The 24,605-nt window shown below is 37.0% G+C and overlaps 1 protein-coding gene across 3 annotated transcripts in view; it reads left to right on the top strand.

Annotated features, from left to right (window-relative positions):
• LOC308707756 (connector enhancer of kinase suppressor of ras 3-like) overlaps positions 1-17,926 on the top strand; it is an 81,361-nt gene extending 63,435 nt beyond the window's left edge. For 2 of the 3 annotated variants that reach the window (XM_081394397.1, XM_081394398.1), the window contains exons 16-25: positions 7,138-7,191; positions 7,322-7,361; positions 7,481-7,650; positions 7,920-7,993; positions 8,190-8,261; positions 13,043-13,104; positions 13,178-13,296; positions 15,101-15,452; positions 15,679-15,875; positions 17,368-17,926. In XM_081394397.1, coding sequence (XP_081250523.1) covers positions 7,138-7,191; positions 7,322-7,361; positions 7,481-7,650; positions 7,920-7,993; positions 8,190-8,261; positions 13,043-13,104; positions 13,178-13,296; positions 15,101-15,452; positions 15,679-15,875; positions 17,368-17,550 — 1,323 coding nt within the window. In that variant the 3' untranslated portion in view covers positions 17,551-17,926. The remainder of the gene's footprint in view (positions 1-7,137; positions 7,192-7,321; positions 7,362-7,480; positions 7,651-7,919; positions 7,994-8,189; positions 8,262-13,042; positions 13,105-13,177; positions 13,297-15,100; positions 15,453-15,678; positions 15,876-17,367) is intronic. The other variant, XM_081394399.1, reaches the window with a different exon arrangement.
• Positions 17,927-24,605: the final 6,679 nt, after the last annotated feature.

Genomic DNA, 24,605 nt, shown 5'->3' with positions numbered 1-24,605 from the left:
ATTCCAATCAACCAATCAGATTTAAGGGAAGATTACAGTTTATGTCAAGTTTAGGCTTACAACAAGGGTTAGGTGCTTCTACATCAGAGTTATTCACCTCTCATTTCCCTCTGATTTTAGGGGTAAGTTATGGGTAGGGTTAGGTTTAGGGATAGGGATATGGTTAGGACTAAATCTTCGGACAGGAATGTTGTTCCAGGATCAACAAAATATGTTGATCCAGGAACATGTCTTACTTGGCAAAATCACGGTGACCCAAGCAATATCCATTTTGGCGCCTTCTCCTTCATAGCTGTTACCTAAAAGCCCCTTTCACACGTTGATCACGTTGATCTCAGAAAATTGCCATTATATTGCTATAGTACCTTTTGTGTGAATGCAAACACATCCCGGGATTGATAACAGGATCAATCCCGGGATGGGACATAGTAACATTGCTGAGATCAGTCCCGGAGCACGCCCTGTGTGAACAAAAGGCAGGACCAATGGCGTAAGGGGTGTGTTGTTGTGATGGCGCTGAAGCTGAGATTGTTCGGCAGCTTAGTGGAACGGTACGCGATGCACTAGTTTATGATCGAATCAGAAGAGAAGAGAGAAATCACAGATCATACGCAAACAGCATGCGATGCAGCAGCGACATTACACATCATATTCTGATGTCAAGTGTCTTTACGGGATCTTTACGTGATGTGTGTGAACGCACGCACAGATTCCAGAAAATCACTGGCAGTGTGAATGAACCCAAGTAACATAATGTGAACAGAGACCAGCAGGGAAAAGGGAGCAGTCAAACTCTGGTTCAAACTGAGCAATCAAGTGTGAACCAAGTGTGAAAGCACCCTTAGACTACTAGAGTTAAGGGCTAGGTTTTTCTATAGCTGTCAAAATATCAAATGTATTTTGAGTGTGAATGTGTGTATATTTCTCCAAAGTTCTTAAAGTGGGCATATAAAGTAAACAAGGCTTTTTCTACAATGACTTATGGTCATGCTGGTGCCAGCCTCCTATTGAATACTCAGTTAGAAACACTGTTGTAGAAGCAGCTCTTGCTTTGAGAAACAGTACACAGAGAGAGAGAGAGAGAGAGAGAGAGAGAGAGAGAGAGAGCAGAAGAATGGACCCTCTGTGTCGGGCAGCGACATGGCTTTCCCTCAGGGGGATATTTATTTAAGTGGTGTGACAATCATCTGAACAGAACATTGTGAGAAATTATCCTCTGAGTTAATCCCATGAAGTCAGAGACAGCAGAGGGGTTTCTCAATCACATGGAGACCATTTCAGCTGAGACGTAAATGTTAATAATTACAAAAACACTGAAAAATGGGCTTTGTGGGAGAAAGAAATTTGGTTGTAACCATTCCACATTTCACCAATATCTTTCAATGCACAAACAATATCACAATATTATTGGTAATATTGTGTCCCTGGTACATTAAAAGAATCTGAACCTTTGCAGTTTGCGGACTTGGTGAACTCTAGTGGTTAGTTCTGGTAACTGAACTCTTCAATTCAGCAAAATTGAATTTGCTTCATTAAATTGTATATTCTATGATTATTCAAATCTATAGCCATTTACTCTGTGCCATATAAGCATACACATTTTTTTTTGTTGTTGTTATCAATACCTAATCACTACACACTATAACATAACGTAAACACTAGACAAGGGACTAAGGAAAACTCAGGGCTTAAATATACAAGGAGGCTAATCAACAGAACTAGAGACAGGTGCATTTTTGAAGCAGCAAAGTGGTACTTGCGTAGCTGTCAATGGAGGGACAGAATAATCTCATATTTCATCTAAAAGATCTTCATTTCTGTTCTGAAGATGAACAAAAGTTTTACTGGCTTGGAATAACATAAGGGTGAGTAATTAATGACAGAATTTTCATTTTTGGGTGAACTAACCCTTGGCAATGGTTAACTATATAATGAAGGTAGATTTAAACAAAAAGGTGGAACTGTGTTCTCAAGGCAAGTTGTCAAATTTTTTTTAATATGGTTTAATTTTATACTGTTTCATGACATGCATACATAATCATACACAACAAGGATTTCTAGCCATGCGTGTTTCAAATAATATTCAAGTTACATTTATTTAAATATTTTATTGCTGGATATATATCTGATTCTCTGAACCCTTTCCACACTGTTTCTACCTTTTTTTTGCAACATAATATACATATTATGGCAAGCCGTTCAGGAAATAATTATATTTAAAATATGAAGTCTGAATATATAGAATGAAAGTCTGAATATATAAAACGAATGTCTGAATATATGAAAGTCGGAATATATATAGAATGAAAGATATAGAATGAAAGTCTGGATATATATAGAATGAAAGTCTGAATATATATAATGAATGTCTGAATATATCAAATGAAAGTCTGAATATATGTAGAATGAATGTCTGAATATATAGAATGAAAGTCTGAATATGTAGAATGAAAGACTGACTATATACAGAATGAAAGTCTGAATATATATATAGAATGAAAGTCTGAATATAATGAAAGTCTAAATGTATGTGAAAGTGTGAATATGAGAAAAGAAAGTGTACATTTGACAATTCTCACTGAATAATGTGTAGCTTGTTTTTAGCCTTTTGAATTGTGATTCATTCCCTGAAATTTTCCAATACTTTGGTGAGCTACAAGACTTTTTTTGCAACAGTTGGTCATACTCCAAACAACATAAACAATTTGGAGTCTACATCACGTCATCTCGAGGATCATATTTCCATTCTTGCAACATTCTTAGAGCTTATGGGCAGTCATGTTCAACAAAATGTTGCTGAAAGAACATTATGCATCATTCTCGAAGGAATTTAAAAATCTTATGAATTCACCGCATTCGCTCTTCCGCGATGAAATAGCGAATTAATTTCTTCATCAGTAGAACGATGTTGAGTACAGTTGCCAGTATTTTGGCCCGTACACGCATTCGCCAGGGTGTAAGTAATGATCGTTACTTAAAATTGCTGCTACTAAATTTCGTGCGGACTCGCTCATTGTTCAAAATGTGTATAAAAAATAGGAGATGAATAACACAAGATGGCGCTGATAACATCAGATTTTCATTCCATATATTCAGACATTCGTTTTATATATTCAGACTTTCATTCTATATATATTCAGACTTTCATTCTATATATATTCAGACTTTCATTCTATATATATATATTCATACTTTCATTCTATATATATTCAGACTTTCATTCCATTCAGACATTCGTTTTACATATTCAGACTTTCATTTTATATATTCAGACATTCATTCTATATATATATATATATTCAGACTCAGACTTTCATTCTATATATTCAGACATTCATTCTATGTATATTCAGACTTTCATTCTACATATTCAGACTTTCATTCTACATATTCAGACATTCATTCTATATATATTCAGACTTTCATTCTACATATTCAGACTTTCATTCTACATATTCAGACTTTCATTCTACATATTCAGACTTTCATTCTACATATTCAGACTTTCATTCTATATATTCAGACTTTCATTCTATATATTCAGACTTTCATTCCATATATATTCAGACTTCATACTATAAATATAATTATTTCCTGAACGGCTTGCCATAATATGTATGTATATATATATATATATATATATATATATATATATATATATATATATATATATATATATATATATATTATTTGTATCTACTTATTATTTATTTCCTCTGTTGGAAAAATGTGGGTTTTTGTTGTTGGAGCCAGTAGGAATGCAAAGACTTTACTTCTGAAGACCCTGGAAATAAACAGTCACTGTTTATGTTTTTGCTGTTTGTTCAGTTTGCTTAAGTTTTGCCAAGGCAAAACAGTTGTTGAACATTCAGTTAGAAATTGTAAAATGGTATTGGCTTGGTAATGGTTTTGCACTTGAGAGAGTAAATGTTGAAATTGTCTATTTTTGTGTTTTTAGGCAAGATGAATGAATGAGGGAACTTATTAATGATTAATGGTCTGTTAAGTGGGATTTAAAAGAGTTTCTGTTGTTGAAGTTTTAGGGTTACCATGTGTAGCTTGAGCTTAAGTTGAGGACAGCTTTCATGTGATTGTATTTACTGCCCTTATTTGTGTGTAGAATAAGAAGTGGAGAATGTTTTGAAATGTTTCTTGCGCAAGCAGAAGTTCTTTTTTTCTTTAAAGTGATCCGGCTGTGTGCTCGACCTCTTTATATTAATCGTGGTGGGAGGACAGTTACATGTCATTTCAGAGTGTAAAAACAGGACGGTCAGACACTCCACCTGGTCGAGTCTGGTGAACGGGTAAAACAGATAATGTATTAATATATTATATACTGTAACAGTATTATTGTCAACTGCAGGCTCGAGAGCTTAAAATGTCTCTTCTAAATGATCTCATCTAAACATCTAAATAATTACTTTGATTTTTTAGATATAGACAAATAGACAGCAGATTTTGACACTTGAATCATATAGTTTCACTTATAAGATCCACTATTGTGGCCTATATTCGTGTTTATTATGGTTACAATATAGGCAAATTGAATTGGTAAATTGTATGCGTGTTCTATGGCAGCAAACCTTCATTTTTGGATAATTATCAGGTGTGAAACATGTCTAGAACCTAATGATATATTTGAATGTGAATAAAATGCTCTTTCAAGTTGTCTGCTATTCTGTTATACCTTAAAGAGGAACTTGTGAAGCTTGAGGAAATTGAGCAATAGGTTTCATTTTGCTTGCATCTTTTTCCACCCTCGGTTCTACTCTTTTTCATTTTTATTCTTTATTGTGAATCATTTTTTTTCAGGTTGATAAAGGAGAGATCATTTGCTTATTAATGAAATAATATTTATAAATGTTGTGACATTCTGTGACATATCATATCAGTTAAGTTTTGGCATTTTCATTGTGCCAATGTGCTTTTCAATATCAGCTCAGAACATTTTAATCACAATTAAGTCCTGTGACAATGCTACACGATCTAGATCCCACATCAATCTACACTCCATACACCATAATGACAAAGCAAAATCCATTTTTGTAAAGTTGCATTTTTTATTATAAAGAAAGACATCACATTAAACAAATCACTAAAAATATGAGAACTGAAAATATCACATTGGCATAAGTACTGTATTTGGACACTTTGCTATGACACCTAGAATTCATCTCAGGTGCATTACATTTCTCTAGATCATCTTTCTAGTTGTTTTTACACTTTGACGGGAGTTCATCTGTGGCAAACCAATTGATTGGACAATATCTGGATAGACACACACCTGGAAATATCAAGCGTAGCATCAGTTCTGGCAGGTCACGTTAGTCAAGCTCGCATCAGCTGACTCTCAGCTGATCCACGTCTACCTATAGGAATATGACACCTATCACTGTATACATATATAAGCTCCTTCAGTATTACCAGCAGCTATCGTGTTTCTCAGGAGCTAATTACCCTCCTCCATCCCCAGCTCCTCCTCTCGCCCAGTCAGGATTTGGCATTCTGATTCCCCTTGAATCAGAATAAATTCTCGAATTATGTTGTACTTTAAAATCTTGAATTAATGATCTGCATACATTCATGCAGGTTCTGTTCTGTTTACCCCAAGGGGGGTTATTGCTGCTCTCCCTGCTCTTATCCATGCTGGGCTGCATGGATGCGCAGGGAGTTCTCGCCCAGAATGGAACCATACCACCAATAAAAACTGTATGCTAATTGTCAATCATGTTTGACGATTGTGGTCCTGACAGTAATAAGGTCTAACAGCTGAAAATGCATCAAAGTATGAACTAAACCCTGAGGTCAACGAAACTGCCTGCAGAGTTTTGATTTGATACCAATCTGCAAAGACGTTGTGCATTCTTCATATCGCAGTCCTGCAAAGATGACAGAAAATTCACTTGCATTTGCTATCCAGTGGCACACATATAATGGTGACTGAGTGCGCCCTTGACACATCAGTGAATCGTGAGATATTTTGCAAATAAAATGATCCTGCCAGAAAGATATGAGAACTTTATTATGTCTGTTCCATCTGTATAATCCAAGTAAGCGTTTAGGAGAGTGTTTTGAAAGTGTATGAAATCTGGAATAATGTGGACAAAGCCTCAGACTGTGACAAACAAGGTTCTCTGTCATGTCTAGGCAACTAGGCACTGCTTGTCACCTGCGAAATATCTGGACTGATCATGAAGGAAAGGTGAATGAAAACCTGGTTCAGAGGGCTCAGTAATTCAGACTGGGCTGAAGGTTTACCTTCCAACAGCCAAGACAATGCGAGAGTGATTTAGAGACAAACTTGAGTGGCCCATTTAAACTCAATGAACATCTCTGAATATCTCCACCAACAGTCCCCATCCCATCTGACAGAGCTTGAAAAGATCTGCAGAGAAAATTGTCTGAAAATACCCAAATCCAGATGTGCAAAGCATCACAAATCTGCTGTGGATTTTTTAAAAGCATTTTAGTATAAGGCTGCCACATAACAAAATAGCAAAAAATGAATTGGATGCTATAGATATAGTCTGAATACTTTCTGAATGCACTGTTGCACTTAATTTTAAAGTATGTGCAGTGTACTTACCAAAAAAGTGCTGAGTAAGTAAATACTTGGACTTCACGAGTTCACACTTACAAATAAGTCAGATAGAATAAATGCGAATTTGGCGTGCTGTCCGAGGAGAGGGCTCCGGGCTCGGTATTCGGCCCAAACCCAGAGTACTCCCCCCGTATTCCTGGCTGTGAAAGAACAAGCCAAGAGTGAGGAGTCGGGGTGGTGGAGGGATGCTGAAAACTGTCAAGGAAGTTAGATGAGTTGACAGAGTGAATATATATGCTTTCTCTCATGCTGATAGGGTAGACATGGTAATTGTTTGATGAGTTGATTGATTACTTGATTATTTGAACGTGCTCCTCCCGAACTTTGTTAATAAAACATCATTTAAAATGGGTTAAGGTTAGGTTTAGGGATCAGGTTCAGGGTTAATACTTAGTTATTAGCAGTTATTGTAATGACTTTAGTAAATACATAGTATGTACATGCCGAACAGGACTGTAAAATAAAGTGCTATCGTGGACCCTGACTGAAACTGACCCTAATGATCACCGAATGTGTCTGCTTTGGTCTCTTCCCAGGCCTCTTTCCCCATTTCTCTGGCTCCCCATATTGCTGCTGATGAGTACAATCCGGTAATTCTTGTGAACCTATTGTACATTCATATTTTTGTCTGCATTGTGATAGTGTGGAAGTGCCAGAAATCATGATTACATGATTGTGGTCATTATAATATCAAAATATTTCATATGCATTTGTCTTCAGGTGTCTCTCAGACAGAAGTCAAAAAAGAAGAATTGTGGAGGTATGTGTTGCACTGCACAAACAACTCAAAGTTGTGATCAAATATGATGTTCTTTTGTTTTATTTTTCCTGTGTCACCATTTCTGTTTTATTGTGGCATTTACACATTTGTTCTAATAGGCAGTCTAAGAATGAGCAGAAGGAGAGTTTCAGTAAAAGTTCTGGAGCCAGTGGACTATCAGGGCTGGCTCTATAGGAAAAAAGAGGGGAAGGGATTTCTTGGTATTAAGTGGAAAAAGTATTGGTTTGTGCTAAAGAAAACCTCTCTATACTGGTACACAAATCAAGTGGTGAGTATCTGAATGCCATTTATGTGCCTACATCTTATCATGATATTGTTTTTTCTATTAATTGAATATTATTTATAAAGGTCAGCACAACATATTTTCTTAGATATTTTAGCATTGATTTTGGTAAAAAAGAAAAAAGAAAAGCATATACAGTTTCATGTTAGATGATGAAAATAGGATTTAAATGTAATCGTTTTTTCTCTGCCTTGATAATAATGAAAAAAGGGATATCTATTACAAAAAGCTTTTTCTTTTGTGTTTTTTCCCAGGCTGAAAAAGCAGAAGGCTTCATAAATTTGACTGATTTTGTAATTGACAGAGCAATGGAATGTAAGAAAAAATAGTAAGTGGCATTGTCATTTATGTTAATTTTCTCTTTAAATGCTAAAAAAAAAAAAAGTTTTCCAAATGAAAGGGCCTTCAATTAGAATATAACATGGTTATTTCCTCTACTGTTTTTTTTTTTTTCATTATCATGATGATTGTAAAATATCTTTCAATTGAACAACCCTTCACACTTTTTTTTGTGTTTCTCACAGTGCGATTAAAGCTTGCCATCCCAAAGTCATGATGTTTTACTTTGCAGCTGACAGCAATGAGGACATGAACTTGTAAGCCCACATCAGTTTGAACAAAAAAACATATTCTTTTTAGTAACAACATTGTATTTACAGTAGTTACAGTAATGTTTTGTATAAACTACTGATATAGATAGTTAAGTCATGTCAAGTCATTAGGCCCGGATGGCACCCATAAGCGGCCCTGGTACCCCATACTCCCTTATTGCCCCCCACAAAACACCCTGGGGAACATGGTTGTAAGCCTTCTCCATGTCCAAAAAACACATTTAGTGTCAATAAGCAAACTTCCATGACCCCTCCAGGATCCTTGCTGGGGTAAAATGTTGATCCATGGTTCCATGTCCAGGATGGAATCTGCATTGTTCCTCCTCCAGATGAGGTTTGAAGATTGGACGGATTCTCCTTTCTAGCATTCTGCTTGCAACCAGGCTTTCCCGGGTTGGCTGAGAAGTGGGATCCCTCTTAATTAGAACACACCCTCCGGTCTCCTTTTTTTAATATGGGAACCACCACACCTGTCTTCCTATCTCCAGGTGCTATCCTGACCACATCCAAGGCCTTCAATTTCTTCAGTATATTGAATCTCGGCCACCCCACAACACTTCTGAACCTTTTAACTACCTCAATGACTTCCAACAGAAAATGCGTGATGACTCTCCCAAGTCCTCCAACCCTGCCTCTTCTTTTGAGGTACTGTCCTCAGGGTTCAGAAGATCCTCAAAGGTTTTTCTTTACCCTTCCGATTATATCACCAGGTGAGGTTAGCAAATTCCCTACCCGACTTACAACTGCCTGCATCAGGCAATGCTTCCCTCAACTAAGCCATTTGATACAAACTCTTTGAGGCCGAACAAAAGTCTTTCTCCATGGATTCTCATTGGGTTGCTGTCAGATTAACAACCTTTCAGCCATAGCTCTGAGCAGCCCATCCCGCAATGGAAGTTTTAAACAGAACCCACTTAGACTCTGTGTCTGCAGCCTTCCTCGGGATGAAGGAATAACATAACGTAAAGTCAAGTCAAGTCAAATCAAGTCACCTTCATTTGTATAGTGCTTTTAACAATATGGACTGTTTCAAAGCAGCTTTACAGTGATAATAGGAAATTAAAGAAACAGAGATTGTGTTGGCTTTACAGCAGCTCTAGAATAAAGTTATTGTCCAGCTAAAGTTAGTTTTGATTTTGATTCAATTCTGTTGCAAAGATCATTAGTTATTAACTTTGGGGCCGCTTGCACGACAATGTTGTAATATAAAACCCTTAATGCGCTCCGGCCCGCTCATTCACAGAATTATTTATCACTTCCGAGTAGCCATGTGAACCAGAACTATTTTGACAAAATTTTATCTGTACAGAGGTAAAGGGAAGGGAAGGAGGCATTCACAGGGGAGAGACTAGTTGAAACTTCAGGACTGCATTGTCGTGGTGTCCAGGCGCAGGTCCTTCATCAGATCTGGATACGGCCTGAATCCGGTGGACTGCGGTAAACCTCGGGATAAACAGAGAGACTAATATTAGCGTAGACGCCATTCTTCTTATGATGTAATGAGTACATCAGGATTTATGGGAAGTGTTCCTGGTTCCGGCTGACCTAATCTATGCAACCTAACATTGAATTATAGAAGTCTATAATGTGTTATGTATATGCTAGGTCAAAGAGATGTGTTTTTAGTCTAGATTTGAACTGACAGAGTGTGTCTGCTTCCCGGAGAATGTTAGGAAGACTGTTCCAGAGTTTTGGCGCTAAATAGGAAAAGGATCTACCGCCAGCAGTCGATTTTGATATTCTGGGTATTTTCAACTGGCTGGAATTTTGAGATCGCAATAGACGTGAAGGACTATAATGCGTTAAGAGCTCGCTCAAGTACTGCGGAGCTAAACCATTCAGTGCTTTGTAAGTAATCAGCAATATTTTTTAATTTATACGATGTTTAATAGGGAGCCAATGCAGGGTTGATAGAACCGGGCTAATATGGTCATACTTCCTGGTTCTTGTAAGAAATCTTGTAAGTAAAGAAGTGCATAAAGTCATTACTGCTGTGCTGTTTGGAAATGTATGGGGTTGAAGCTTTATATTTCGTTAATTTAGCCACTGTTTCAAATAAATACCCAGGGTTTTGTTTGTTTTCTTCTAATAGGTTTGAAAAATAAGCAGATCTAGCTGTTTTTAAGGCCTCTCTGTATGCAATCGTGCTCTCTTTCCATGAAATGCGAAATACCTCTAGGTTTGTTTTCTTCCTGTTGCGCTCCATTTTTCTGGCTGCTCTCTTAAGGGCCCGAGTGTGCTCGTTGTACCACGGCGTTGGACTATTTTCTTTCATCTTCTTTAAGCACAAAGGAGCAACTGTGTCTAAAGTGCTGGAAAATAGAGAGTCAAAAGTTTCTGTCGCACTATCGAGTTCTTCTAAGCTATCTGGGATGCTGAGATGATGAAACTGATCAGGAAGATTATTAATAAAGCAATCTTTAGTAGCAGAAGTGATAGGTCTAACATATTTGTAACATGGAGTCGGCTTTGAAGCCTTGGCTAAATGAAGTATACACAAGACTAGCTAATGATCTGAGATGTCATCGCTCTGCTGCAGAATTTCAACGGCATCAACATTGATTCCATGTGACAATATTAGATCTAGATTATGATTACGACAATGAGTAGGTCCTGACACATGTTGTCTAACTCCAATGTAGTTAGGAATGTCTTTAAATGCCAATCCCAATGCATCTTTTTCGTTATCTAAATGTATATTAACATCACCAACAATTAGGACTTTATCTGCAGCCATTTCTAACTCTGATAGAAAATTAGCAAATTCGTTGTTGAAGTCTGTATGGTGCCCTGGTGGCCTGTATACAGTAACCAGCACAAATCTCAAACGTGATTTATCATTTACACTAGATAGTGTTACATTAAGCACCAACACTTCAAAAGAATTATATTTGAAACAAGACTTCTCAGTAATTCTGAAGATATTACTATAAATTAAAGCAACATCTTCTCCCCCTTTGCCTTTCAGACGAGCAAACACAACACATCCAGGTTATAATCTGTGATCATATCATTAACAATAAGTGCTTTTGAAGTAAGGGATAGAATATTCAGCAACCCGAGCTTTATCATTTGTTCATTTGTATTATATCTGTTTTTTATTTGTTGAACATCAATTACATTTTTACCCTTAAATGAGTTTGGGAGTTTTTTGTGTTTTCTAATTCAGGGAACAGACACAGTCTCTATATGATGATATCTAGGTGAAAGAGTCTCTATTTGATTTATCTGACCTCAGTGACGTGAGACAGCTAGCAGAAGGTCGGTTTAGCCAGTCTGTCTGCTTCCTGACCTGAGCCCCAATTCATGTGTAAACAGAACACAATCAGAGGGCCCTATTTTAACGATCTGAAATGCAAGTATCAAGCGCAACATCTGGTTGTGCGACATCTCACATTCCCTTTAAGAGCAGGCGCGTTTGTTCCATGGCGGATTGCTATTATAACGGTGGATTTGCCAGGCGCACGCCAGGAGCGGTTCACAGCCGAGGAGACCGACGTTCTCGTGAGGGCCGTAAAACACAGAGAAGTGACATTGTATGGGGATGGGAGAAACCCACCCAAATTAGATTCGGTTAAACAGGCGTATAAAAATTTGGGTAAATGTGTAAGCTAGATTTATGCCTATTTTTTCACATCTTCATGACACAACAATGATTTCGCTCGTGTGTTAATATTTTTCCTTGTAATAATGTATGGTTTTCTAAAAATGAGAACTGCTGCATCTGTGTGTAGATGAGATAAGCAAAGTGCATGCGCGTTGTGCACACGCTACATTGATTATGGCCAAGCATGCACCCTTAAAATAGCATATGAATAACATGCACAATGCGCCGCAGACTTTAGACTAGGTTTTTCCTGGTCAGTGGCAGAATTGTTTTCTAAACCTGCAAAATAGAGGGAGCGCTCCGGGAGCGGGAGCGCAAATGCATTTCCTTGTTTACCGACGTGCGTCTGTGGAGGGAAAAGTCCGCTGTGCGTGGGTGCAAAATAGGAATGATACATGCGTCGGTGTACAAAGTCAATTGCACTGGGCGCAAGATAGGGCCCAGAGTCTTTCCCGCACATGAAACCATGGCGCAGAGTCAGGGAATTTGTTTCTCACCCTGGGTGACTCTATAGTCCAAACTCTATCCAGGAGTTTGGCTCCAGCGCCCGAGCTGTGTGGAGGTGAGGCCAACTATATCTAGCTGGTGCCACAGTATCCTGTATGTGTGGGCCCCCCTCAGCATCTCCGTGCAGGTGGTGAGCCCACAAGGAAAAGGCCCCACCTTATTCTTTCGGGCTGAGCCCCGACTGGGCCAGAGCCTGGCCATCAGGTGCTCACCTGTGAGCTCCTCTCCCAGACCTGGCTCCAGGAGAGGGCCCTGGTGTCCTTCTACCTGTCATGGTCTTTCACTCTTTTATCAAATCACTTTCAAATCACATATTAATGTTTCTATAGGGGACGTATTGAATCACTCTTTGTCTGGCTTCTCACCTGGGACCAATTTGCCAAGGGAGACCCTACCAGGAGCTGAAGCTACTCTCATTCATTTTGCGTGTTTGGGTTTGCTGACATTGAGTTGGCTGACCTGTCTTTGGTATTTGTTTGCATGTGTGACATGGTTAAAGGTAAAGGAAGATGAATGAGGTTAAAACTGAAGGAAACTTGAATGAATTTATAAAAAGAATTGTGTTAGACAGTTTTAATTAATCACTTGTATAAACATTCATTTTGACAGTCCTGTGTCATTGTTGGTAACTTGTTATGTTTTGTTATTTCAGATGGTTAAATAAACTTGGTCTGGCATCTATTCAGTATGAACCCACAGAGGGTCATACAGCTGGTAAGTTGTAAGTGTACTAGTGTTACAAGCATTCCTTAGAATTTTTTGGCATCTTTGTTTTTCTACTTCACAGAATGCTACAGTGAGGCCAGTGATCACGAGGAGTCCACTGACACACCTCCTCCACCCTATTCTGAGCACCACACCCAAGCTGTAGAAATTGTGAATAGTCCATCAGCTGCTGCACACCAGGCAAGTTCACAGTTGCACAATATATGTGTCCTTGACCTCCTGCCAAAGATGAATACATTATCTACAAACTTCAAATTTCACTGTTTTCACATTGTCTGCATTCACTCAGCAGAAGTATATGGTTGACAGTTTAAAGGTGTTAAATTAACACTGAATTTAAACCTTGATTGGACTTGTTCAATAAATAACGCCATGTCACTTTTGATAAGTCCTGTGTAATAAAATTTGCCATCTTTAATATTTACTTTATTCACCATCACTGTGTCACGTATCCAGTCACCACACCAGCTCTGTCACCTCTACCACACTACACTTCCCAGCATCCCTCATGTTTCCCTCCTGCACACCATCAGCCATCACCTAATTACATCAGCACCTGCACCTCATCATCAGCACTCCCTAAAAAGAGACACTTCTCCTGCACTCCCTTGTCTGGTCTCGTCTATACATACACCTTAAGACCGATTACCTGTCGTGTCTGTCGTTCATAAATACCAGTTGAGATGTATTTTGTCATGTTGCCGGAAATAGTAATCAGTGTCCCAACATGTGGTGAGCCAGGGTCCAAATTTGTGTACATGACATACTGATTCACGAGCTAGGGAGCTTATTGAGACGAACATATGGTGATTCTCATTTCTAAATTTGTGCACCCTTGTTTCCTTTCCTGGCATCTCAGCTCTACCCCCCTTAGGGTGCTAGGAAGGATGCAAGGAAAGAAATGAGGACAAAGGTATCGAAGGAAAGGTTATGGGTGCTTCTCATTTCTTATTTGTGCATCCTCATTTCCGTCCCCCGCTTCCTTTTCTCGCATCTCAGCTCCACTCCCTTAATGATGCTGAAAATTCAGCTTTGATCACAGGAATAAATTACATTTTAAAATAAATTAAAAGTCCACCTGTGGTGAAAATCAAGCTTTTAATGTTGTTTAAATGTCTATGTGGTGTTTTTAATATGCTTTAAGACAACCCATGTGCAAATTCATGTCAACACCATTGCTGAGCACTTTCTCCTTAAAACTGCAGTGAACCAAAGAGAGTTAAGAAACTCTCCTACCGTCACAAGCTGGTCTCGCATCTCAGCTACACCCCCTTAGCATGCGAGGGAAGGATACACCTGTATTTCCTACACCTGTATTCCTGACTCCTCAGTTTCTCCTCATTCCTCACTTCTTCGTGGTCGAATTAGAGAATAGATATGTCCTTCAAGATGGCTGAGTTTAATCGGTTTCTGGGTCACAGTCTGGAGGACGTAGGAGCGAGGAAACGAGGAAGCATTATGGCTTATTTATACTTCTGCGTCGGACCTATGCCGTAGCCTCTGCACTGTAGGCTACGCATTGGTTTTCATTTATACCTCTGCATTGTTGTCTGCACTGATGTGCAATTACACATGGAGAGGGAGCATGTGAAACCCTAGTGAAGGGTCCTAGCAGACCAATCACAGCGCTTGCAGTCTGCATAGAATTGACGCGTTGTTACATTTTTGGAGAGGTGCACGTCAGGCTACGCCGGGTAAGTTCGATGCAGAAGTATAAATTGTGCTTTAATTTGAGTATTGAGAAGCAACCACAGAGCTTAGCTATAGCCCTAATTAAACACACCTGAGATCTTTAGGATCTTTAGGGTCACCAAAATCTTCCAGGCAGGTGTGTTGGAGCTAAACTCTGCAGTAAAGTGGCACTCCAGTAGCAGGACTGGACACCCTTGATATACAAGAACTACATTTGAAGACAATTGCACCAGACATATATTATAATAAAGAATGCCATTGTCCCTCACTCTGATGTATCTTTCCCATTTAGGAAAGCCTTCCTCCTCCATATTCCTCCCCTGTTCCTAGTGAAACCACTGGAACCCTATCCTCCCCCGTCAGTACGATGACCTCCCACAGCTCTGCCTCCTCTCTGGCTAAGCATAGACGGTCTTGGCTAGACCTTGTCTCACAGGCAACACCTACTGCTGGGGAAACAGTGGTCTGCTCTGCTTTGGTCCATACAATGAACCCCACAATAAAGGAAACCTCACAATGCAGTGAAATCACTGCTACGTCTCAAGGCCCCTTTGAATGCTCATCAAGAACAACACCTATGGCAATATCCACAGAGCAAGGGGAACCAGAACCGCTGCTGACCTCAAATGACACCAGACCTGAAAGTAAGCAAGATGGAGAACCAATTAAACATCATAAACAGATTTATGATAGGAAATGACATTGTTCAGCCAGTGACATGACTACTGATCAATTTGGAGGACATTAGAAATGCTTGTTACTATCAAAAATGAAAACTTTTCATAGAAGTTCAATTGCTTAGGTTTAAACATAACTCTTATGAGTTATGTTTTATTTAACTCGCTATAAAAGTTATATTTGTTTTAATAGCTCTAGATGGACAGGAAGGAACTGATGATGAGATGAAAAGATTGTACTTGCATTTGAAAAGAGCAAGCCTGTCTCCAACGGGCGAGCGGAAACCATCATCAAAATGGGAATTACGAACCTCCTTTATAAAGCGTTGCAAAAACCAGATGCTCAATGAGAAGATACATCTCATCAGAACCCTCAACAGCACTCTAAAGGTTAGATGTTCAGATAAACCTTTTCTAACATATTAAAAAGTTTCTTCCTCAAATCTTACAATTTTGTCTGTAAGTATTAAGGCCTATTTACATCAACTGTGAAATAAGTTTGGGGAAAAAATAGTACCAAGCGTGTGTACTAAGCATGGGGTCGCATTATATTTCGTGATTTGATTACCTTGACCTGATCTGTACAGCAGTATTATCATCCATCTAACATTACACATTCCACACTAAGACAACAAACTCTAACAAACACAGTTGTTGGGTGAATGGGTTAACCCAGTAAGTACGTTCCATTACGAAGCAGCAAAAATGTATTTTAACATTGATACTATTATTAATAATTGAGCACCAATTTAAGATATTAGAATTATTTCTGAAGGATCATGTGACACTGATACTGGAGTAATGATGCTGAAAATTCAGCTCTGATCACAGGAATAAATCAAGCTTTTAATGTTGTTTAAATGTCTATGTGGTGTTTTTAATATGCTTTAAGACAACCCATGTGCAAATTCATGTCAACACCATTGCTGAGCACTTTCTCTTTTGAATCTTACAAAATTCTGTAATAATTAATGAAGTTGTCTACGCACAATGAATCTCTTATTTACATTGTGTCTACACTTAATGTGAGGATTCGCGAGCATGCAGAACTCTGCGCTGAACAAAAACTCCAATGTTATAAAAAGAAAGCATTGGAATTTGTAATTAAGTCTGTAAAGTGTAGGGAAAGTTGTTCTTTAGACTAATTAATGCAGATTTCCTTCAGAATGTAGTGTTCATAATTCAGCGTTTGCATTTCTCATGCACCATGATGCAATTTGAGAAATATTTTTGAGCATGGGACAAATATAAGATCACTGTTGCAGGAATAAACCTCTGTCTTCCTTTATGTTTAAGGAGTGATTATTTGGAGATATAGCAATTATATTCATTCATGTTTATTATATATGAACATACAGTATATTATTAGAGGTCTCTAAAAAGGTATGCCTGTAGTAAAAAGGGATAATGAACTGCAACTACGTCTTTTCAGGCTTGTGCTAAAAAGGGTGGTATGCAAAGACAACAACAGATCCATCTTCAGGACCAGTAGAGATTTTTGCTGGTTCTTTCATTTCTTTTCCACTTAAACTTGATCTGAATAGGTTTTATTTTAAAAATGTATGCTTGGTGTGAACAGGCCTTTAGAGTGAAAAAAGTTCAGTTGCTGACACCATATCTTTGCTGTTTACGGAGCTGTCTTATGCGTTAGTTTCTACAGTTTTTAGTGATGGTAGAAAATTAATCAGATATCATTTGAAATTTGAGGTTACTGACACTTGGCAGAACTATGTCAATTCCTAAATCTACCAGCAGAGTTGGATGGATAAAGCATATTTTATAAAATGAAATTCATATTAATTTAATTTCACCAATTTGTGTTCATCCAATTTGCTATCATATCATAAGTTATTTTTAACAAAAAAAATTGTCTTTGATTTAGGCTAAAGAAGCAGATCTACTGACTTTGGAGCAGGTACTGGTTGACTCCACTCTCACTGCAAGTAAATTCAGGGAGTGGAAAGAGACCAACACTCTTCTGCTGCAGGACATTATTTTAAACCACCCCCTACAGACTGAACCCCTGAACACCCCTAGTGCCTCAGCTGTGCCTCCCTCAACATAACCGTCTCCCATTTCTTACAATTGCCATCATTTTTTCTATTTATTTTTTACTGATGTCAAAACAGCCTGTTACAAATGTAAAGCTGTTGTAAAATCCTTGTTGTTTCTAAACCTTTTCCAAACCTGTAATGTCTCACTGATGTTAAGATACATTCTTTTAAATAATTTTAGATCTCATGGAAAACCAAACCATGTTCAGTCAAAGTTATTTTTATTGCTGATATTTGTAGTCTGCATTCATTGCAAACAAGGAGTTAACCTGGTAGTAATTTAAAGTGCTTATCATGCAGTCTGTATAGTTTGTCTTTTTTCTTTTCTTTTTTCTTTTTGTAAATACATCTGTTTAGATATATTTATTGATTAAAAATATAATGCCAAAGTTTTAGTAAGCAGTTTCATATTTCCGAATGCTGTTCAGCATAAATCATTTTATCGTACATCCACATTATTGTGTTATTGTCACGACTGTTGAATAACCAAATCTCGTGTTTTTTAAAAAGCAATTTAAAATATCTATTTCTGTAAATGAAAAGTTGTTTGATAATTCACAGCTTATTCAGGACAGGGTGTCTACATTTTCACTTTTTTTTTTTAGTGCTTTTCACAATGCATATTTTTTCAAAGTAGCTTTACAGATAAATGCATGTTTCTACATTACAATTTAGAGTAATCTGTTATCAAATCAATTCAGATGTATTTGTATAGCGCTTTTCACAATATCATTTCAAAGCAACTTCACAGAAAATGCATGTCTACTTTACAATTTAGAGTGATCTGTTATCAGAGGTGACTGTGTCCAAGTTATGTATTTCAGAAATGTGTAAATATACAAATCACGCAGTTAGCTAAAAATGTATTAATTTAAACAATGTATTAATTTAAGGCAGACACAATGAGCTAATTTAAGTAATATATGAATACATGTTTGTTAGCAAATGGTTAGGATATATAGACAAATGTAGCATTAGTGCATGATGATTCAGAGTTTGCGTCATCTGAAGTCTTCGCAGGAGTTGGAGTCCTCTTTTCACAGGTGTTGGGACATCTGAAGTCTTCATGAGAGACTGGATTCAAACTGGAGCTGATTTACTCTCTAGTTACCTCAGGATGGGCATAATGGGCAAAATAATCATGTACATTTAATCTGATATAACTGGAGTACAAGGTTATGAGATGCATGATGTCAATGCTTGGCTAAGAGTCTGTAATCTAGATTTAGACTGGGAGAGTGAGTCTGAGCCCCGAACATTATCAGAGTATTATTATGAAGGCTATTCCAGAGTTAATGAGCCAAATGCGAAAACCTCTCCCTCCTTTAGTGGACTTAGATATCCTAGGTACTACCAGAAGCCCTGAGTTTTGTGATCTTAAAGAGCATGATGCATGCATGTAGGGCGATAGAAGTTTGGTTAAATACACAAGAGCTAAACCATTTAGGGCCTTATAGGTCAGTAGCAATACTTTGTAACTGATACGGAACTTAGGTAACCAGTGTAGAGATGATAAAATTGGTGTTATGTGATCATATTTTATTGACTCCATGGCAATAACTCTAGCAGCTGCATTTTGGATTAATTGTAGCTTGTTTATTGAGGATGCAGGACAACCAGCTTGTATTGCATTACAGTAATCTAGTCTAGAGGTGATGAATTCATGAACTAACTTTTTTGCATCAGAAACAGATAACAAGTTCCATAGCTAAGCAATGGTTCACGCAAACCGGAATTATCCCGACAACATTTTATTTGTACTGAGGTAAAGGGAAGGGAAGGAGGCTTCACAGGGGAGGGAACTGTTGACACTTCAGGACTGCGTTGTCATCGTGTCCAGGTGCAGGTCCTTCATCAGGTCTGGATACGGCCTGGATCCGGCCTTCTAAACTTGTTAAATCATCTAAATCCACAACATGTATGTTAGACCCAATACCGACTAAGTTACTGAAAGAGATGCTTCCAGAGGTCATAGATCCTCTTTTTTAATATCATTAATTCATCTTTGTCATTAGGATACGGACCAAAAACTTTTAAGCTGGCTATGATTAAACCGCTTGTTAAAAAAACGCAACTTGATCGTACAGAATTAGTCAATTACAGGCTGATCTCGAATCTACCTTTTCTGTCAAAGATACTAGAAAAGGCAGTATACTCACAACTATGTTCCTTTTTAGAAATAAATGGTATCTGAGAGGATTACCAGTCAGGATTTAGACCGTACCATAGTACCGAGACAGCTTTCGTTAGAGTCACAAATTATTTGCTCTTATCATCCGATCATGGTTGTGTCTCTCGATTAGTGTTCCTCAATCTTAGTGCTGCATTTGATGTTACTGACCACAACATTCTTTTAAATAGACTCGAACATTATGTTGGCATTAGTGGAATTGCACTAGCATGGTTTAAATCATTCTTATCTGACCGTTATCAGTTTGTAGCAGTAAATGAAGAGATGTCTTATCGATCACAAGTTCAGTATGGCGTACCACAAGGCTCAGTACTAGGACCGTTGCTGTTCACTCTGTACATGCTACCATTAGGAGATATCATTAGGAAGCATGGCATTAGCTTTCACTGTCATGCCGACGATACTCAGCTCTATATTTCTTCAAAACCTAACAAAACTTACCAACTCACAAAATTAACGGAATGCATAGCTGATATAAAAAACTGGATGAATAGTTATATTTCCTACTACTTAACTCTGAAAAAACAGAGATTCTAATTATTGGACAAAAAACGTCCTCACGTAATAACCTAGAATACTGTCTAACACTTGATGGCTGCTCTGTTAAGTCTTCGCCGTCGGTTAGGAACCTGGGTGTGCTCTTTGATACCAATCTTTCATTTGAAAGTCACGTGTCTAGTATCTGTAAAACCGCATTCTTCCATCTTAAAAATCTAAATTACGCCATATGCTCTCATTGACAAATGCGGAATAATTAGTTCCTGCGTTCATGACCTCAAGGCTAGATTATTGTAATGCTCTACTGGGTGGTTGCCCTGCACGCTTAAAGGGGTCATATAATGGTACATGCACTTTTACAAGTTGATTGCACTGAAATGTCTGTTGGCAGTGCCTGTACACAACCATCCTATCATGATAAAAATCCATCCAGTGGTTTTGTTTTAATCTCCTTATATGTTTGACCCTCTCTGAAATCAAGCCGTTCGATATTGTGACGTCATAAGATCGTACGCCCCTCCCGCTATTGTGATTGACAGCCGTGTTTCAACACAAGACCCGCCCTGAGCAAGCTGTGACAGCCGTCATAGTAGTCCGCCATTGTTGTTATGCTGGAGTAGAATGGCGTCTAAGCGATTGTGGTGTTCAGTTCTTAGATGTAATAAGGAACACAGTATGGCAAGCCGTTTTAACTTTTATTCATTTTCAGGATATGAATTGTTGATATCAAGAATTACATTTTTGATATCAACAATTCAATTTTTTGATATCAACAATTACATTTTTGATATCAACAATTTAATTCTTGATATCAACAATTTAATTCTTGATATCACAAATGTAATTGTTGATATCAAAAATGTAATTGTTGATATCAACAATTGAATTGTTGATATCTGTAATTATATTTTCACTAGTGAAATGTCACCATAGGCTGCCATTCAAAATCAATTGTTGATATCAACAATTAATTTCTTACTAGTAAAAATATAATTTTTGATATCAATAATTACATTGTTACTAGTAAAAATGTGAATTATTGATATCAATAATTAAATTGTCACTAGTTGAAATATCTATTATTGATATCAACAATTGAATTGCTACTAGTAAAAAATTGTATTTTTGATATCTGAAAATGTATTTCTGATATCAATATTATTTCAGATATCTAAAATGGCTTTCTTACTAGTAACAATCACATTCATGATATCAGAAATTAACATTGTCACTAGTGAAAATGGAATTATTGATATCAAAAATTAACATTGTTACTAGTAAGAATTGAATTGTTGATATCAAGAATAGACATTTCAACTAGTGACAACTGAATTCTTGATATCAAAAATAAAGGTTTTTACTAGTAAGAATTGTATTTCTGATATGTGTATTCAGAATTTTAACTAGTAAGAAATCCATTTTTGATATCTGTAATAGTTTTGTCGCCCTTTTAACATTTAAAGCACATGTAGGATATGAATTGTTGATATCAACAATAAAATTCTTGATATCAACAATTAAATTCTTGATATCAACAATTCAATTCTTGATATCAAGAATTAAATTGTTGATATCAACAATTGAATTGTTGATATCAACAATTCAATTCTTGATATCAACAATTATATTTTCACTAGTGAAATGTCACCATAGGCTGCCATTCAAAATCAATTGTTGATATCAAGAATTGATTTCTTACTAGTAGAAATATAATTGTTGATATCAAGAATTGCATTGTTACTAGTAAAAATGGCAATTACTGATATCAATAATTCAATTGTCACTAGTTGAAATGTCTATTCTTGATATCAACAATTTAATTGCTACTAGTAAAATTTTTCATTTTTGATATCTGAAAATGTATTTCTGATATCAATATAATTTCAGATATCTAAAATGGCTTTCTTACTAGTAACAATCACGTTCATGATATCAGAAATTAACATTGTCACTAGTGAAAATGGAATTATTGATATCAAAAATGAACATTGTTACTAGTAGCAATTCAATTGTTGATATCAAGAATAGACATTTCAACTAGTGACAACTGAATTCTTGATATCAAAAATAAAGGCTTTTACTAGTAAGAATTGTATTTCTGATATGTGAAACTGGAATTTTAACTAGTAAGAAATCAATTCTTGATATCAACAATTGATTTTGAATGGCAGCCTATGGTGACATTTCACTAGTGAAAATACAATTCTTGATATCAAGAATTATAGTTTTTACTAGTTGAAATTCAATTGTTGATATCAAGAATTATCATTTTAACTAGTGAAAATGTAAATGCTGATATCAAGAATTAGCATTGTTACTAGTAGAAATCTAATTCCTGATATCAATAACAATCATTTTAACTAGTGAAAATTTAGTAGTTGATATCAAGAATTCATATCCTGCGAATGATTAAAAGTCAAAACGGCTTGCCTATTGCCATTACCAGGATATAAATTGTTAATATCAAGAATTATAGTTTTTACTAGTTGAAATTCAATTGTTAATATCAAGAATTATAGTTTTTACTACTTAAAATTCAATTGTTGATATCAAGAATGAACATTTTTACTAGTTGAAATGTAGTTCCTGATATCAAAAATTGCCATTGTTACTAGTAGAAACATTATTTCTGATATCAAGAATTATAATTTTAACTAGTGAAAATTGAATTGTTGATATCAAGGATTCATATCCTGGAAATAAATAAAAGTTAAAACGGCTTGCCATATTGACGCGGGGATTCCCTCACGGGGATTCCCCACGATCGTCTGTGCTTTCATGTTTGCGCGAATCATTTCACACCAGACAGCTTTACAAACGAGAAAAAACGGATCGGTACCAACGTGTTCCTGCTGAACCTCCAGAAGATGTGAGTGTAATGTTTTATTAACCTTTATATTAGTATTTATATTAATCTTTGCGAAATTTGCAAGCCTTGCTGCAGGTTTCACGATGAATGCATCTAAGGTTTATACTCAGGGTACATTACGGCATGTTTTCTATGTACGACATTCTCAATATATTTCATAATCCCACGTTTATAATGAACAACGCGTGGTTATTGTGTGTAGAAACGGTGTACGCACAGAACAGAGGGGCGGGGTGAGCAAAGCTCATTATCATTTAAAGACACATGCACTTAAATGGCGTGCTGAAAAAAGAGCTGTTTTTGACCAGGTAAAATTAGTGTTTTCTTACAATACTAATGAGAAGTTTTAATTAAAGTATATTACAAACTTTTAATTTAGACCCTAAAGAATCATATTAGCTTGTACAAAAATGGCATTATATGACCCCTTTAATAAACAAACTACAGCTAGTTCAAAACGCAGCAGCTCGAGTTCTTACCAGAACCAGGAAGTATGACCGTATTAGCCCGGTTCTGTCAACACTGCATTGGCTCCCTATTAAACATCGTATAAATTTTAAAATATTGCTGATTACTTACAAAGTGCTAAATGGTTTAGCTCCGCAGTACTTGAGCGAGCTCTTAACGCATTATAGTTCTTCACGTCTATTGCAGTCTCAAAATTCCGGCCAGTTAATAATACCTAGAATATCAAAATCGACTGCTGGCGGTAGATCCTTCTCCTATTTAGCACCAAAACTTTGGAACAGTCTTCCTACCATTGAAAACACACTCTGTCAGTTCAAATCTAGACAAAAAACACATCTCTTTGACTTAGCATACACATAACACATTATAGGCTTCTATAATTCAATGTTAGGCTGCATAGATTAGGTCAGCTGGAACCGGGAACACTTCCCATAAATCCTGATGTACTCGTTACATCATAAGAAGAATGGCGTCTACGGTAATATTAGTCTCTCTGTTTATCCCAAGGTTTACCGCAGTCCGCCGGCTCCAGGCCGTATCCAGATCTGATGAAGGACCTGCGCCTGGACGCGACGACAACGCAGTCCTGAAGTGTCAACAAGTCTCTCCCCTGTGAAGGCCTCCTTCCCTTTACCTCTATACAGATAAAAAGTTGTCAAAATAGTTCCGGTTCATATGGCTATGCGGAAGCGATAAATAAATCTCGCCCTTAACGTGCTCCGGCCCGCTCATCCGCACAACAACATAACAAAACAAAAGTATATATATATATATATATATATACTTTTGTTTTGTTATCTCTGCGCAAGCTTTAAAAACGCAAATCTGTGAAAACGCTGAGGGCGTGCACTTGCATATTAACGTTCCGTGTTTAGTCTATAGACGTATAGTCTTTTTTTTACAAATTGACCAAAACAAATTACTTGTCTGGCCTTAAAAATTTATAATACAGAATTATTTATTGCTTCCGAGTGAACAGTGTCGTGTTAGCGGCCCCTAAATTAATAACTAATGATCTTTGCAACGGAAGTGAATCATTC

The sequence above is a fragment of the Scardinius erythrophthalmus genome (assembly GCF_964197995.2).
Source record: "Scardinius erythrophthalmus genome assembly, chromosome: 19".
NCBI classification, from domain to species: domain Eukaryota; kingdom Metazoa; phylum Chordata; class Actinopteri; order Cypriniformes; family Leuciscidae; genus Scardinius; species Scardinius erythrophthalmus.
This window is presented reverse-complemented; position numbering and strand designations above follow the sequence as displayed.